Source organism: Aythya fuligula, chromosome 12 (genome assembly GCF_009819795.1).
Source record: "Aythya fuligula isolate bAytFul2 chromosome 12, bAytFul2.pri, whole genome shotgun sequence".
Lineage (NCBI taxonomy): Eukaryota > Metazoa > Chordata > Aves > Anseriformes > Anatidae > Aythya > Aythya fuligula.
In genome coordinates, this window is record NC_045570.1 from 12,165,804 (window position 1) to 12,182,435 (window position 16,632).

Genomic DNA, 16,632 nt, shown 5'->3' on the forward strand with positions numbered 1-16,632 from the left:
GAATCCAGAATATTGTTAGGCATTAATGACACACTGAGCAGGAGGTGATTTGGAAGTAATTTCCCTTTGACTCTATCATTAGTTTGCCTCTGTGGTTGATGTACTGCCAGTGTTTTAAGAGCTAGATCTCACACGTTCCCCTTAGATTCTGACAAATCTGAAATCCCCTGGAGTGAATGTACATATACAGTGTGCACCTAAAACAAACTGAGGAACTTGGCCATTTGTTTTTCCATTTATGGAAAAATGCTGGGCAAATAAATTTCTAACAGGTAGACTCTGGAAAACCTATTTGATCAGAAAAGCTGCACTAGGCACAACATGACATGTTTCTGGATGTTATGATCTGCAGTTAGGCGTCTGTTTAGAAGTCTGTAAGCTCCCGGGGAGTGAACTGCACTGCTTTTCATAAAAAGGCCAAAATTCTCACTGGGAGTGTGTTTGTTGAGACCATCTTGAAAAATGTCTATTACCAGACATTTACTCTAACTGTAAAGTAAACAACGAATTTGGGATGAGAAAGAACAATGGTAACTAATATATAAAATGTTTTCCTGATACTTTCATACAAGCTTTGCAGCTCAGGGGTAAAATGCTTTAAATGAGTGCTGCTTTCAGTGAGCTTCACAGGTGCATGGCTCCTGCCAGGAAATTCTAAAATGTGCTAGGATGAGCCAGCGTGAACTAAGGTCTGTCTTGTGGTTTAAATGTTTAGATGTTAGTATTACAAAAAACGAGTTAGAAACAGCAATTCCAGTGGAATGGCTCTATCTTACACATCTATAGAAAGAAAGAAAATATGGATGAAATATTCAAATGTACACAGTCATCTTACAAATTATATAATGTTATCTGTAGTTTAGTCACAAGGGGATTTTTTTGTACACAAGCACTTCATTTTCATGTGCTCACACAGCCACGTGCTCAGGTTTCTTACTGCAAGTGCTGCTGTGTATGGAAACCTGTCAGGTTTTCAGTTTTATCTAGTTCTGTCACTGCCTTGTCCTCCTTTAATAGGTAGTGCTGCTGTTTTTGACGGTATGAGGCTGAAAGGAACCACAAAACCGGATCTAACTGCACAGCCTTTCTGTGTAGATTTTCTGTTGGTGCTGATTTTTTAGCAGGTCTTGCTGCTATTCAGCAAAATCAACACACGACAGAGGTGCTTTGGCACCCGTCTTGTCTGAAACATTTCTGTGTCTGTGAAGTATAGATGAAGTGACAGATGTTAGTGCCTTGCTGGATAACACTCTGCTCTCAAGTTCAGCTGTGAACAGCAAATCAGTCTTTCCATTCCAAATAATGAATTTCTCCTCTAGGCAGTTTCTGATTTGCGTGCGCTTCTGTAACCATTGCAAATGATCTGTTGGTTTTGTCTTTTTGAGCTTTTCAAACTGTAATATGTTCAGAGCAAATGTGTGACTATTTGACTCTGTTTTGTCAGCTGTCACTGTTGTAGCTTTTTACTACGGAATTGACAGCTTTGCATTTCAAAAAATACATATTTATTGTATATTAAAAAGAGCTGGTTGCCATTCAGTACTTTATGCACACCTTTGTGGAAGGGCAGAAAATAATACTACTGTGAGATATAAGTTGTTAAAAGGTTTTCATGTGATCTAGGCAAGATATATAAGATCATCAAAACTGAGCTGTTCCTACTAATCTTCCACCACCACTCCCCAACACATTCTTGCAGAAACAAAACAAAACATGTCTAGCTCTAATCTCTGCTGATTAGATTAATGACTAAAGCATGGAGAGCTGAGGTCTTGCCTAAATTCAGCTCATGTCCTCCTGGGCATGTTAGTCCTTCTGTATTCTCGTCTATAAACCCCAAATCTTTGCATGCTCCATGGATCCAGAGCCCGCTCTATTTAATGGGCTGTGAGCAATTCTATAGTGTGGTTGTGCTGTATTAATGTTTGAACTCCAGTGTAAAGCCAGGTAGTGGGTTGTGACAGGCACGGCTCTGTGGACTAAACACTTGGAGTCGAGGACCTGCTGTCTATGGTGTGCATGTTTCAAAGGCTTTGACTTTGCTTTAGCTCTGCCTTGCCTCTGTGGATCTGAGTACCACTTAAGAGGATGGGTGTACTGGGCTCGCTCCTGAAGCTCAGTTTTGGGTTTACTTTCATCTGCCAGTAGCTGTCATTTTGCTTTCCCTATTGTAACTTGTGGTATTTTTGCAGACCTGTGGCTGTGCTCTTTTGTGTACGATGTTGTGTTAACTCGAAAACCAAAGTCAACAAATATTTCTGGCAAGCAGTGACAGCAGTATGGAATCATTCCAGTTTTTGCCACATGAAATAGGCGTCTAAAAGTATTTGTGCTCTTGGATGTTGCTAGCTACAAAATGGGTATGTTAAAAGGAAGATTTTAGAGTTAGAGCTGTAGCTTGAAATTAAGAAGTAAACATGATGAGAATAAGTAGGAACAGAAGAAGCTGAGATGGTTAAACCACCAGGTTTGCTAGTAAATGGCTATGCTGAGATTACAACATGCTCCTTCATCAGAAATTCTCCAACTCATCTTTCAACCTGTTTGACAGAACGGTCTGAAACAAATGGCTAAAGCTATCTGCACTGTTTACAGTGGTTACCCTGTTACTCCTTTAAATACACTGGATATCACTGACTTGACAGTAATTCTTACCTCTCCTCTGCTCCCCCAAAGTATAATTTTAATCCACTGGCAGTTTGTTTATTCGCATCAACATTTCCAAAGGCAGAGTGCCCAGCCAGCAGCTACTGCTCTGTAGAGCCGCCAGTGTTTAATTGTTTCCAGCAGTGATGACTGCCTTTTAAGGCCTTATTCTATTTTATTTTATTATATTTTATTTTCCCAACTGGCAATTCAGAGCAGTTTCCTTCACAATACATTAGCTTAATGCATTTTGATCTGGACCAAATCTTCCATTTCCCGCTACCGCTGATACTTGATTACTATTCCACTTGAAATGCATGTAGCATAAATGATTTAGACATAAGTAAAGCTCTAAATATCTGTATCCTTGCAACAGCAAAACCAGATCAAATCTCCTATGTGGAACAGTATATTGCTACAAAGACAGATTCAGTGAGAAAACGGATTTGCATTCATATAGGACATTGTCACAATTTAGGAAGGTGCAGGGTAACTCACTTGAGCAGGTTAGCTGGATGGACATGTAGTCTCTGCCACAGTCCTTCTTGTAGTGACAGCGCAGCCAGTTTGAGAGGCAGAGGCCGTTACCACACTGGAGTTCTTCTTTTTTACAAGGCAGAATGCTCTGTTCGTCTGAAAGGAGGAGAAACAGTTGATGACTGTGTGTAACAAGCAACTCCCTCCTGGGTAACAAAGCGCAGTGTCTACTGCAAGGCAGCCTTCCTGCTTCTGAAAGCCCTGGGCGGATGAAAATACTCTCTTTTCTGTTAGACTTGCGAAGGGTCTGAGACTTAAACAAATGCTTCCTAGGCTATTGTTGCTGCTCATTTAAATAGTGTTAGAGAAGGATGAGGTCTGGGTGAAATACTCCAACAAAAACACCAGGGCACCGTGTTTGAGAGGCACCTAGCCTTCTTACCTCTAGGCATCAACTCCAAACCAAAACAATCCCTCTTTACCCCAGTTTAGTAACACAAAATGTATGGAGGTGAATAAATAAATTACTGTGTACTACCTTGTATAGGTTTGAAGGACTGGAGTAAGGGCTTCTCCCAACCCTTTGATGGAGAAAGATAGGAACTCAATCTGATAGGGTGGGAAAGCTTTTTCTTTTTTTTTGAATAAACTTAAACCATTGGGTAAATTTATGGAGACAAATGTTTAGGTTTGGTTTGTGGAGGTACTAGATACTTTGTGGTAGGGTCTGCAGCACTGTGTACACACCATGCCTCTGGCTGCTTAAGTGCAGGGCCTTCCCAGCAGAACTGTTGATTCCTTTGGGAAACCAAATTTTCTTAAGTGAGAGATATGTATCTGCCTAAACCCCGTTACTTAAGAAAAATAGGGTTTTGAGTCATAATATTGCACAAGAAATGGAGGCATTGTGTAAAGGGATGTCACTTCTCATGTCTGAACAGCACCTCTTTTTCCTCATCCAAATGTCCTAAGGGCATGCCTGAGGAGAGAGTGGCTACTGGCTACTCAAAATAGCTGTTATATTTGATCTTCATAAACAATCAATAGTGTCCCGATACAAAAGTTAAAGGAGCTGGGGGTACCTCTGTGCAAGAAAGAGGATCTGTTGGTTTTTTATTTGGACATAATAACTGCACACTGCAAAATACCCCATGGAATGCCAGTGCCTAGCCATACATAGAAAACAGGCTGAGAAAATGACAGAAAGCTGGAAGAAGAGCTGGTTATGTTCAAATGTATTCCAGCTCATTAGGTTAAAATCTACTTGTATACTGTATGGGGCAAACAAATTCATGGGAGATCAGGAAGTCAGAAAGTTATCGGGGAAAAGAGGGGGAAAAAGTGTATTTTTCAAAGAAAGCATATATATGTGCTTTCTAAACCAATATATATATATATAACCATATATATATACAATATATATAGTGTAACCAATATATATATGCTTTCTAACCAATCTGAAATACTCCAAATGCAGGCAAATACAAGTTCAGGCCCAACTTGAGAAACACCAGCTCCTGAAAGCAAATGCACAGAGGACTAGCGTTCAAATTGGTACCCAACAGAACACCAACAATTCTGCTACTTCAGGGTTTTGTTTCCTCTCCAATGTTTTTAATTTGGTGCTTTTTTGTCAGTCTTCATATCTGCAAAATCATGCAGCTAGGAGTAATTGTTCATGACTTCCAGTTCTCCACACAGCTGCTGCAGTGGAAAACGTCGGTACCCCAAATGCATTTATAAATACCGCCAGCACGAGGACATACTGTTACAGTAAATCTTATGCTGTGTGCTTGTACCTGGCAGCTCAGCAATCCAGAGGCCAATAATCAGATCACAGTGTTATGTACTTTCAGAACATCTTGCAGTGCATTTCCCAAATGGCTTCTGTATTTCTGGTGGGTATCTCAGACAATCTTTGGGTAAAATGGAATAGAGCTCCCAGCAGTTAAGGTTGCCGGGATTCCTGTCTGTTTTTTAGAGAGTTAAAGTATTACAGAAGAAGGAGCTAAGCAATAATTATTTTGTGATATCAAAGGTAGCCATTGTGGAAGTGCAACAGCTTTGTTAGCTTTAGACTGTTTGCATCGTCAGTGCAAATATCAAGAAGGAATTCACCTGCAAGAAATGATGCCAATGAAAAAATACAGTGCTTGCAAATTTGTTCAAGTCATTGGTCCCCGTATGCATCTCATATACACATTTGTATTTTCTATAAAGCCCATTTAGTTTATAACCTAATCTAAAAGTGCACTAATTATTTTAATCCTCTTAGAACCTGCTCCAGTTTATACCCTTTCGTATCTTTCTTCTTCACTGTTCCTGTTTTAGTTCAACACAATTCCCCTCTATCAGTGGCTACAATTGCACCCATTTTTGACGCTAGAAATTTTTCTACAGTTCCCGTGACAGCAAATTTCTGTTTTACTTTTTACCACCTTACTGGCTTCTCTTTGAAGGTCAGTTAATAAATGCCCCTCCTGCCTCATCCAGAAAGTAATTGTACATGTTTCTGCTAGTTGTTGTTGAACTGTCTAAGCCACTTTGGGGTACACTTCTTATGAAAATGTTAGAAAACCACAGCAGTGTTTTATTATCTTCAGGAAAAACTATTAAGACTGAATGCTATAAGAAATGATAGGGGCAGATGCAGTTCGTTGGACTAAAGAGCAGTGGGGGACAGTGGCAGTCACAGAAGGGTGTGCAAACCTATCCCATAAAGCTGCCTGTTCAGAATATAGCAAGAGTAAAATATGTCTTTAGTAAATCCAGATGATGTAAATGTTCCAGCTATTGCCAAGGGAAGCTGCAAAATACCTGGTAAAACACGATGACTAAAAATATGTAAATATGATTTTTAGGAGGAAATCAAGGCTGGGGCCTCGTGGAGCAGTCAGGGACATAGGCATATAATTTGGTCTTAGTTCTGACGGAACACATGATACTGTCTAAGTTTCAGGTAATCAGATTTCTCTTGTGGAGCACAGATAGCTTCATTTGTGAAAAATGAATTACTTTCCAAATGATGTTTCTATCTCAGTAGAGGCCAGAACACAGTGTTTTGTCTTTACAGGACATTGTACCCTGAGGTAAATTGATTTGAAAACATTTTTTACTACAGATGACAGGGAGCTAACAAAGTCTCCACTGGAGAAGCACTTGCCAGTTCTAAGCCCACCTGTTCCAATCTGAGTGTGCCAGGCACAGGCATGATGATGGTTTTCAGGGTTTGTACTCCAAATCTATACACGATTGAATTAATTTATGACTTCAAAATTAATAATTTAAAAACATAGAGCGATCCTATTAAATTTAGGTTAAGGTGCAGTCTTATCTAACTGTGATGCATGAAATTAATCCACAAGTTGAAAATGAACCCGTGCCATTAAAATACACATAACAAATTACAGCTGTTTTAGATTTAGGTTAGCCGAATTTCTATTTCTCTGTTAACACTATGTAAAAAAAAAAATCCAAGTAACAATTTATCTGCTAAAGTGGGAGCACACTTCCTACATCAACCACTGAGTCTGATAATGCCCAGATCATCCACCAGCAACATAACATCTGGGCTTTGTAAAAGCATGGTCCTCATTCCTGACTGCAGCCTGGCTTTGAAACCTTTGCAGCCAGCTGGGGGAAATAGGCCTGGTGAAGAAGGATCCTCCAGCTACGTAGAGATCATTTAACCACTCTTAAGTTTGGTGAGAAGATGAAAGAGAAAGCCTGTGGCACGTGTTAACTTGATGCTTAATGCTCTACTGTGCTTGTATGATTTAGATGAGCATGCACACCATATAAAGAAGAGAGATTCTGATCTGTGGTGACTTCTTGTGCCCCTCAGTTCCTAAGAGTTCTTGCATTGATTGCAACTAAGGAAATTTACATTAATCCTAAAGTGGAGATCTTAGAGAAGATGTCATTTCTACACTATTAAAGTATCTTAATACCACCTTTACTCCAGCATTTCACAATGCTGTACTTGGCAATCAGCTTCACATTTGAAGGTCTGGACAAAAATATATTATTTCTTTTTCTAAAGATGTTCCAGGACTTTATTACCTTATGTCTTCAAGCTTTGGGAAAGTTTCCAATTTGCAGCTTGCTTCATTCAGCAGAAACATTTTTTAATCAGAAACACAGAAATGTACTGCTGAACGAAGTAGTTTTTTAGGCTTTCATATGCACTCAGATCAGGTTATCTAATAGGATCAAGTTGCAAAATCATAGTTTCCACTCATGTTCCCATTCAGAGCTGTGGTGTTCTAAAATCAAAGCCCTTTTTAAAAGTGTCCATGTGTTTTTTCAGTTGCCCATTCTGCTTCAAACTGTCTTGCAAGACTGAAAACAAAAACATGATGTTAGCTGGAAGGGGCAGCACAAAATGAAACAACAAAATTTTAGTTCTTGATGTACCAATTTCTTGCTCTTCCTGTGTGTTTTGACAGCTCCTGATTGGGACTGATGCTAAGTAATTTACCATGCAGCACATACCCCAGCACACAACAGTACAAATACGTCAGAGCTGCTTTGTCAATCTACTGTTGAATTCCCCATGTTCTTTACAAAGAAACATCTGATTTCATAAATGTGTTTAGTGCGAGGAGCTGGATTATTAGCATAGTTTAACACGCACTTCAAGCGATGCATAAAAGTCATCCCAAATAGCTAATTTTTGTTGCTCTTCTTTGCAGGGTGTGTGTGCCAAGCAAAGGACAGATAGCAGTCCAGCAGCCCAGAGAGCCTGGCTTTCTCTTTAAACTGCTGTGTAATCCAAAGCAATTAATTTCTCTGCCACTCTCTTTCTCTTCCAACCTTTTGTCTTATCTATACAATCTGGAAGGACAGGGCCCATTTCTCTGTCCAGGACCTAGCACAATAAAGCTTTGGTCTCAGTTGGGTCTTTAAGTGTCCATCATACTGGTAGAAGTAATCATGTCACAACTGTGTAGCTAAATCCAAATAAAGTGAGGATGCTGAAAACCTGTCAAGACTGTATGCTTGGAGAGCTGTTTCTCTTAAACCTTGAAACTAAGCAAAGACTAATTGCCAACAGAAGAGATTCGAAAGCAAAAAGTGACCAAAACGCATGTATTTCATTATTTACTTATGTAGTCTTTTAATGCAGTAACACAATTGCTGAAAGGAAAATCTCCATTTTAATAATAGAGAAGGGATTAACGTGCTTGCAGCTAAAAATAACAATTAAAGATAAGAAATTTAGGCCCAGGAAAGAAAGTGTTGTAGAAGCAAGATCTGCATTGAGACTAGATGGTGATCAGGTGGCTTTGTCTGAAAGGCTGCAACAAATTATCTTCACACAGACTCTTGAAGACTGTAGGTGTGTCAATGACGTTATTAAAAAAAATAAAATATGTTTCAGGAAGTTGTAGCGAGTTGTATGGATTCAGTTTTGCAACCAAACTTACTATTTGCCTGAATGCTGCCAAAGCTAACTGAATTGCTTGCTTCTGCCAGCTCTGAATTTGCAGCCAAAGTTTCAAAGCATCTGAAGACAGACACTGTGAGTAGACTTTACAAGAGCTGCTAATCAATTAGGTGTCTACCCCTCAATGTTGAATGAGAGGTGGCTGGGAAGCTTTAGATGCTTTAACATCTAGCTCAGTCATTACACAGTTATGAAGTGACAGAAGGACAGAATTAATAGTGATCAACACTTCTAAAACTCAACTTCCCTCCTGCTCTTATTCCAGTCTTGTTCCTTGTACCAGTGTGGTCAGTTCCTTTCAAAAACTAAAGCATAATTTCTATGTAAAAGGGAGCAGGATTGGTCTCTAATCTGTGTGTTTTTGCCTAGTAGTTGCACGGAATGAATTTCAGTCTATTGTTCTCCACACTAAAAATAAACAAAAATCAGGCATGGGAGGTAGGAGTGGGGAGAAGCTGCTGAAACTGAGGAATCAAGTCAGTAGCTAAAGTGGAAATGAATGATTTGGAATAGTCAGCCTACATCCTCATAAAGGAGAATGAGAAATTGTCAGGCTTGGTGAGAAATAGATACCTTCCTAGTGCAGGATCCAATCTAATAAATTAAAATGTGAAAAAACACTCCTGATGTGAATAACTGAAATGATACCAAGCCATCACAAAATAAATTGATGGCAGAAGGATACTGAGCAGGATATGACTTATTAGGGGAGAAGAACAAAGAATGCTAAGTTACAGTTCTGGAAGCATTCGAATGTCCTTGATTCTGCACATTCTGAAATGCTGCATGGGAAACTGTGGGGAGATATGGGCTGCACCTTGAAGGAAGGGGATTAGGGAGCCTCTGGTGCCATCAGAAAACATCCACGCTATGAGAAGAAGACAGTGGAAGAAAAGAAAGAGCCAGTTTTTTAGATTAAACTTTGCTGTGTATTTGGAGAAGAGGAGGCTAGTAGAGCATGCGCTTGCCCCATTGCCTGGCATCACAGACCTACGTGGTCTCTGGCGTTCTGTGGCTAGACAGGCTGGAAGTGAGTGGCAGATGGTGGTGCTTCGGTCGCTGACACTTCTCAAGGCATCCTGCGGGTACAAGTCTTAGTGCACACCCATCACTCGCTCCACAGCACATCCTGGCATCATCCTGGCTCCACAGCTTGCAGCAGAGCTGTCACACACAGGCTAGAAGCAATCTCTTGTCCCTCTGTATGTCTCACAGCTGGTGCAGCTAACAGACCACTCTAAGATACCTACACAGCCAGTTCCTTCTCTTGTTTGAACTGAGGCACTGGGCTCCACGTGCACACGAATTTGATGTTACGTTCCTTGAATACTGCTATCTAGCCGACTGTATTAACCTGGCTGGGTTTGGAGACCATTCTGGGAAAAAATGCAGGATTTTCTATCAAGAACAAGAGCTAAAGACTCCCTAGTCTATAGCAGGGGAGAGAGTAATTTATTCTTGCTGTGTACAGAAAGATTTCCTTGCTTCTGAGTTTGCTCAACCTTCCACTGTCTTCCTGGGGTGTCCGAGCACAGCTCGCAGTGCTGGAGTCAGTGACACAGCTGGGAGCCAGCTGTGGGAGCTGGATGTGAGGGACAGCAGCCAAAGTGTCTGGTCAGGGGCCTACTGGTCGTAGGATAAGGATTTGCTGCACCGTTTTCTTAACGCGAGTTTGTCCCTGTGCCTGGCTGGGTGTGCTTTCATACAGAAAGCCGCAGTGTGAGCTCTTTTGTTCCTTCTTGATTTTGTGAGATAACACTGTTTAATATGAGCAAAGGTTATAACACAGGAGTCTTAAGGCTGAATTTTAAACAGTCTGCATATTTTATAGTTCTATTTTTCTTGATTTCTGTGCCAAAATGAACATTTTACAAATCTGTGGACATTCCTTGTGCTCTTAGATGTAACAGCTGAGATATTATAGTTAAATATGGTTATCATCAAGACATATTAATATTTAAATACAAAACTATACAGTCACTTGACAGTTGTAAAATAGCTATGTTCTTAAAATAGCTGATAAGTATTGACTTTGTAATTGACTGAAAAAGTCTTTTTTTTTTTTTTTCCTACGCTTGAAACACTTTTCTTCAGAGGTGAATCTAGGACCTCCTGAGGAGGAAGCATGCAAGAGGGGAAGGCAATTTAGTTACAAATATTTCTCTGCTGTTCTACTGCTCTGACAGTTCTGGGCCCCTTCATTCATCTATTACATGGTGGCTGTGGTTCATGACTGCTGATAATGATTAATACTCATAACATCAACATTTTTGAGAGAGAATTTTGACTTACTACTTATTAAAACAATCTTCTGACCAAAAGCTAAAAAATACATTTTTTTTTTTTCTCTGCAATACGCAAAGCAACAAAACTAATTGCAATTTTTATTTCTAATCAGAAAGTTCCACTAAACATTGACATTCTCCACCTGCCTTGGTACTGTGTGGTTGAAGTCACACAGCTCTCCATTCCTGAGTATTAGCTTGCGTGGACTTGGCTTGAGTGACTTCACCTCTCTGTCCTGTATGAGATGCGGTGTTCTCAAGGCACAGCGGACACCTGGCATGAGAAGAGTTGCAGTCCTGCTCCTGGGCATTTCCATTCACGTAGGAAATTCAGTGTTTGGACAGTAGATGGGTCTAGTACTGGGTATACATGAATTCATACGTAACAGGAGACACTTTCTGGGTTTGCAGTAAATGCACAAGCCACATTTTATGGGGTTTTCTTTTTGGCTAACACCCGCCTGTTATTGTGTTAACTCATTAGATATAATACATAATTTAACATTTCACAGTCCAAACGTTACAGTAATTAAACACAAAGAAGGCCAGAACATTGGGCCTACCTGAACTGAACTCAGAAAAGCTGTCTTACCAACACTTAACTTTGAAGAGAAGTAGGCACCCATTTGGAAATTAGGGCAATACTTGGACTACTCTGAACTATGTTTGCTGCAATACCTGCTTCACAAAGCTCCTCTAACATACAGTTAATGCAATCCTAACTTGTCTTGCTGTGAAGAACTGGTCTCTTTGGGAGGGGCAGTGGTAGGGAAGGGTCAAAAAACACAAAAGCAAAGACTGGATAGAGAACTGTATTACTCTGCTCTGAATTCCCAAACTAAGCACATAGTGACTTTGTATGCAATGAAGTGCTGTGGAATGTCATTGTGCGCATAATACTAAAATAATGGTTATCTTGGGAAATAATGGAAATGATATTTTGTAATATTAACCTGTAACAACATGAGCAAGTACATTTTATTTTTTTTTGCCATATCTACAGGAAATTTTTAATAAATCTATAGACTGCTACACGTGGCTATAGCAATGTTAGCTTTTACAATTTCCTGTCATTTTTGTGTTATTTTGTATTTTCTATGACTTAGGTGATGCTAGTTGGTCATACATTAGGTAGACAGAGGATGAAAAGTTTTAATCAGCAGCTACTAGTTTTGCACTTACTCAAGCCCAACTTTAGCACGGTTTTATTTAGGAGTTTAAGGGATTACCAGACTGTCTGAAGAAAAGCAGTTTGCGTTTACTTGGTTTTGCACTGTAACCAACTTTACTGATCAAACTCTGCTCTTAGTTGCCATAGAGCCTCTTAGGGTTAGAGCCTCCAAATACCTAGTGCTGACAGATGCTGGTGGTGACAATACGAATAGCTCCTCCAAGTTGGTAGGGCATGCAGCAAACACTCACCTTGGTAGTTTTTCCAGTCTATGAAGATAACAGCTGCCTGACTCTGTCATGCTTTATGTGTATTCCAAAGTAAATGCGAGAACTTTTTGCCTGCTGCCTGTTTCTGTAAATTTCAGGTTTTATTATTTCTCACCCATGAAGGACATCTTGGCTTGAAAGTTTTGTTATAGAAGACATAATCTAGTTATAACATTTCAGTATGACTTTTCTTGAGATGCAGCACTTGCTCTGAGATACCCTGGTAGTTTAATTTTTATTAGGTATTTTTTGTTAGGTATTTTATCATTATGCATTCTTTTATCGAAGAGGTTGGATGTGCTAATGTGATTCCTTGCATACACGTGGTTTTCTACTGAAATACAGCCAGTGACATAGGCAGAGTTGGCTCTTACAATGTCATATTTTCATTTCAAAAAACTTTCATGTAATAACTACAAAAGTCAGTCATTAAAAGGAGAATGGAAGGAAGTCAAATGTCAGGAGTTATGTTGTATTTCGGTGAGTGGAAGTAATTTTTAGCCACATTTGTTTCAGTAGTGAGTGCCAAAATGACATAAATTCTGACTGATGTCAGTGTGCTCAATTTGTCGATCAGTTTCAGCAGCTATGTGCTAATTTCTTGTAGGAGAAAATGCTGAGAAGGAGGAAGCTTTTTTTTTTTTTTTTTTTTTTTTTTTTTTTTTTTTTGAAAAAGAAATAGTGAAGTACTTGTGCCTGGGACTAGTTGTACAGTCCTCTATTTCAGGCAATTCTTTCTCTAATTTCTGCGAGTTTTGCCTGTACAGAGATCACAAGCTTGAGTCAGTTTCAGTTAACTCAGTTGTTTTCTTAGTCAGGAAGCTATTTGCTTTTTAATGGATTGATGTTTATCTGCTAGAGGACTTTAAATACAATATTCCTACAGCTGTACATGACTGCAAGGCATGCCATTAATGCAGTTAAAAAAAAAAAAAAGAGACTACTTACAGAGATTGGAATAATTGCTGCCTATTCCAATACGGATGGAGCTTCCAGAGATCAGATGAAGATGGAAGAAAAGAACTAAGGAGGGAACAAAAAAAAGGTCCTTAATAGCAGTTTGGTTTTGTTTGGGGACCAGATGTCAGATGAAGACACGGTGTGGTTAACAGGGTCCTGTTCTCTAGGGCAGCGTTACACGTTTCTGACCCGATATGCACACAGATGGAGCTTGAATGGGGTAAAAATAAATAAGCAAGTCGTTGCTTCATACTTCCAGGAATCCCTCCCGTTCAGGAAATGATATTCTACAGGACTTTAATGCCTCTGGGTTCAGAAGCCCACGTATAAACAACAACGGGTTATGTAAATATGGTAATTATCGCTGGGAGGTCGTCCCCAGTCGGGGGGCAGGCGCCCAGTACCACCGAGGGACTGGTTCCCAGTTAGCGCCGCTGGGCTGCGTGGGGCAGGAGCACACCTCATGGGCACACAGCGCCCGGCGCACCGAGCCGCGGCATTTGCCACTTGCACCTCGGGGCTTCCTTCCGAGCCCCCCAAACCCCGCGGGGTTCGGCTTCTCCTGTCAGCCCCCGCTGAGCTGCGGGGCTCCCCTCAGCCCGCCCCGCCCGCCCCGCTGCCCCTCGGCACGGAGAGCACCGGGGGGCCCCGAGCCGCCGCGGGATCGCGCCCCACGCCCCGGGACGCAGCTCTGTCGGGACAGAGCCCTGTCGGGACAGAGCCCCGTGGGGACGCAGCCCCACCGCCTCAGCGCGCCTTACCCCAGCCCGCGGCGCCGGCCGCTGTCTCCATGCGCCTCAGCCGCGGCTCCCCGGCGGGCGGGAGGCGAGGCGGGCGCGGCCGCCGCCTCCTCCTCCTCCCTCAGCCGCCGCCGGCTGCTGGACGGGGGGCGTGTGGAGGCGGCCGACCTCCGCCCCGCCGGGGCCGGCCGCCGCGGCCCCCCCCGGCCGGCCCTGCCCGCCGCCGCCGCCGGGGGGAGAGGAGGGGCGCCCCCGGGGCAGGCCGCGGGGAGGGGGGCTCCGGGCTGCGCATCCCCGGGGGCCGGCCGCGGCCTAGGGGGGTCCCGCCCGGCCCCTTCCCCGCCCCGGTGCCGGCTCTGGGGAACGGGAGCGCTGCAGGGGCTCGGGCTCCCAGCTGGAGGCGGCTGCCGGCTCCTGGGGAGCTGCGGCGGCGGCGGAGGGAGGGAGGGAGGGGAGGGAGAGAAAGAAAGGAAAGGAAAGGAGAGGAAAAAGGAGGGCACGGCCGGGATTAGCCGGCGCTGCGGGGGAAGCGGTGCGGGCGGCTCGGGGCGATCCTGCAGGATTTAGTGCAAGGCACAGCTGGAACACGGCTGCACTAGGGCGGCACGCTTCTGCCGGGGATCTCGGAAATGTTTGCCATCACACGGGATAAACGCCCCGGTGCTGGAGATAAAGCGAGCAGGGCTGCAGCAGGGACTGCTGTATGTGAACTTTCATCACGGGCCGTTTAGGTACGAAAATAACAGAAAAAACACGTTATCAACTGCTTAGGCAAAGCGTGTGAGAAATGCAGCCTTTCTGGCATGTCCTTTTAGCAGCAGCTTGGATTTTTCTAGGAACCAACTTGTAGTGGCAATTCCTTTCTCTTGTGCACTCCTCTTGGCCCCACTGGTGCCCGCAGAAGCCGGCTGGTGGGGTGCTTCCCCCCGCACTGCTCGTGCAGGTGGCTCCTTCACTTCTTGTTTGCAGGCCTGTGAGCAACTTCTCTCGCATAGGAATGGAATACCTTTGCCATCAATGTCCAGGCTGTTTAATTTCTCCTTGGTTCAGTAGTGATGGTCGCAGAGTTGTAATGAAGTTTGGGGTTGATAAAATGCTTGTGAACTCTCAGGTCTTCCTGTCAGACGTGTGCTGCTGTCATCGATCACTTATTTTTTCTTTTACTTTTTAAATTCAGGCAAGCATGAAGTGTGTCTGAGGTAGTTGAAAGTTTCCTGGAAATTTGCAAGTAGATTTCATTATGGCTCAGCAGTACTTGCACTTTTTACCAAAATTATAGGAACTCGGTTCTTAATTAACCAATTTCTATGCTAAAATCCCCTCAGAATTCTCTGCAAAAATTACCTCTTGATTAATTTCTTCAACCCATCAAAATACTTGACTCCATGAAAGACTTCTCTACCACTTCAATAAATGGAAACCGTATGACTTCATTTCAGGGCCCTTCGTCATCTAGTTAGGCATAGAGAAATTCTCACATTCACACCATCAGAAGCTGGGTTTCTGTGTGCAGGCTTTTTGAATTCACACGTGAAGGGTCAAGTATATATGCAAGACTGTACGTAATGATATTAAAATACTTTCTCCAGTTAAATTTCAAAATTTCTAATATCTAGTGCTTCTGCAAATTTTGGCGATGGCGTCTTTCCCAAATAGTGCCTTATATTTAGTCATAGGATCCATACTAACTTAAATTCGAACAGACTAAGAGTCTTATCTTTGACTGCAAAACCCATACTTAATTAAAAATGCTGTTGAAAATACAGAGGCCTTGTTACCTGACTTTGGAGTAAGCAGCTTCATATTTGGCAATTCTGGAAAAAAAATATAAATCCTGGCTAAGCCCTTTTTAGGCCCTTTTCAGTGACAGTCTTGTCCAGAGGAATCTTTATGTCCAGAGAAATTGGGATGACTTTTGAGACAGAGAACATTTGTTTCTGGGTCGGGTGGTATAACGTGCCAGGTACAATCCAGCACAGCCTTACAGAAGCATCGTCACAGTTAACACTGACTTTCTTGGTACTTGTCAGTGCTCAGCTCGCTCATCTTGAATCTACATGAAATGTTTCCAGCTTTTGCTCACCCCACTCATTTCCAGATCTGTGTTAAACATATATGGGACAGTTCTTTTACCCTTTTATTCCATATGTATTTCAAATTGTGGGGGTTCCTTTTCTTCTGGTTCAGTTGTGCTCCGGAACAAAACCTGCTTGTGGTGAATTCAGGCTGGAGTCTCATTTGCACACCTAGTATAGTCCCTCAGCAGTAATGTGTCAGGGAGATAGTGTAGGATTATTTACATCATTATTTATGTTTTTTTTTTTTTTTTTTTTAATTGCATCTGTTTTTCTGTTTTGGTAAAATAGATTTGCATTAAAGATTTTCCTGCAAACGATTTATTACACAGAAGTCTGTTTATATGCTGTATTTGGGAGGGCTGGGCCAAAGACAAAAAATACTCAGAATTTCTGCTGCTTATATCTGTTTATATTTTAATTGACTTGTCTTTCTCATAACATCACAAAAAAAGCAGCACCAAGGCAGCATCTGTCTCTGGTAATTTACAGCCTGTGTGCCCAGTCTGAATTCTGTCACTTTGTTGAGAAAGTTTTCCCCCAGCCTTTCAAAATAAGGA

The 16,632-nt window shown here is 42.0% G+C and overlaps 1 protein-coding gene across 1 annotated transcript in view; it reads right to left on the bottom strand.

The window, feature by feature from the left end:
• The window catches only part of LOC116493850 (protein BEAN1-like), a 51,933-nt gene extending 37,790 nt beyond the window's left edge, over nucleotides 1–14,143 (bottom strand). Inside the window, exons 1-3 of the mRNA XM_032195454.1 lie at nucleotides 14,019–14,143; nucleotides 13,246–13,320; nucleotides 3,145–3,279 (exon numbers count right to left, since the gene is read on the bottom strand). Of these exons, the coding sequence (XP_032051345.1) occupies nucleotides 3,145–3,279; nucleotides 13,246–13,320; nucleotides 14,019–14,049 (241 nt within the window). The 5' untranslated portion in view covers nucleotides 14,050–14,143. The remainder of the gene's footprint in view (nucleotides 1–3,144; nucleotides 3,280–13,245; nucleotides 13,321–14,018) is intronic.
• Between the last annotated feature and the right edge of the window lie 2,489 nt (nucleotides 14,144–16,632).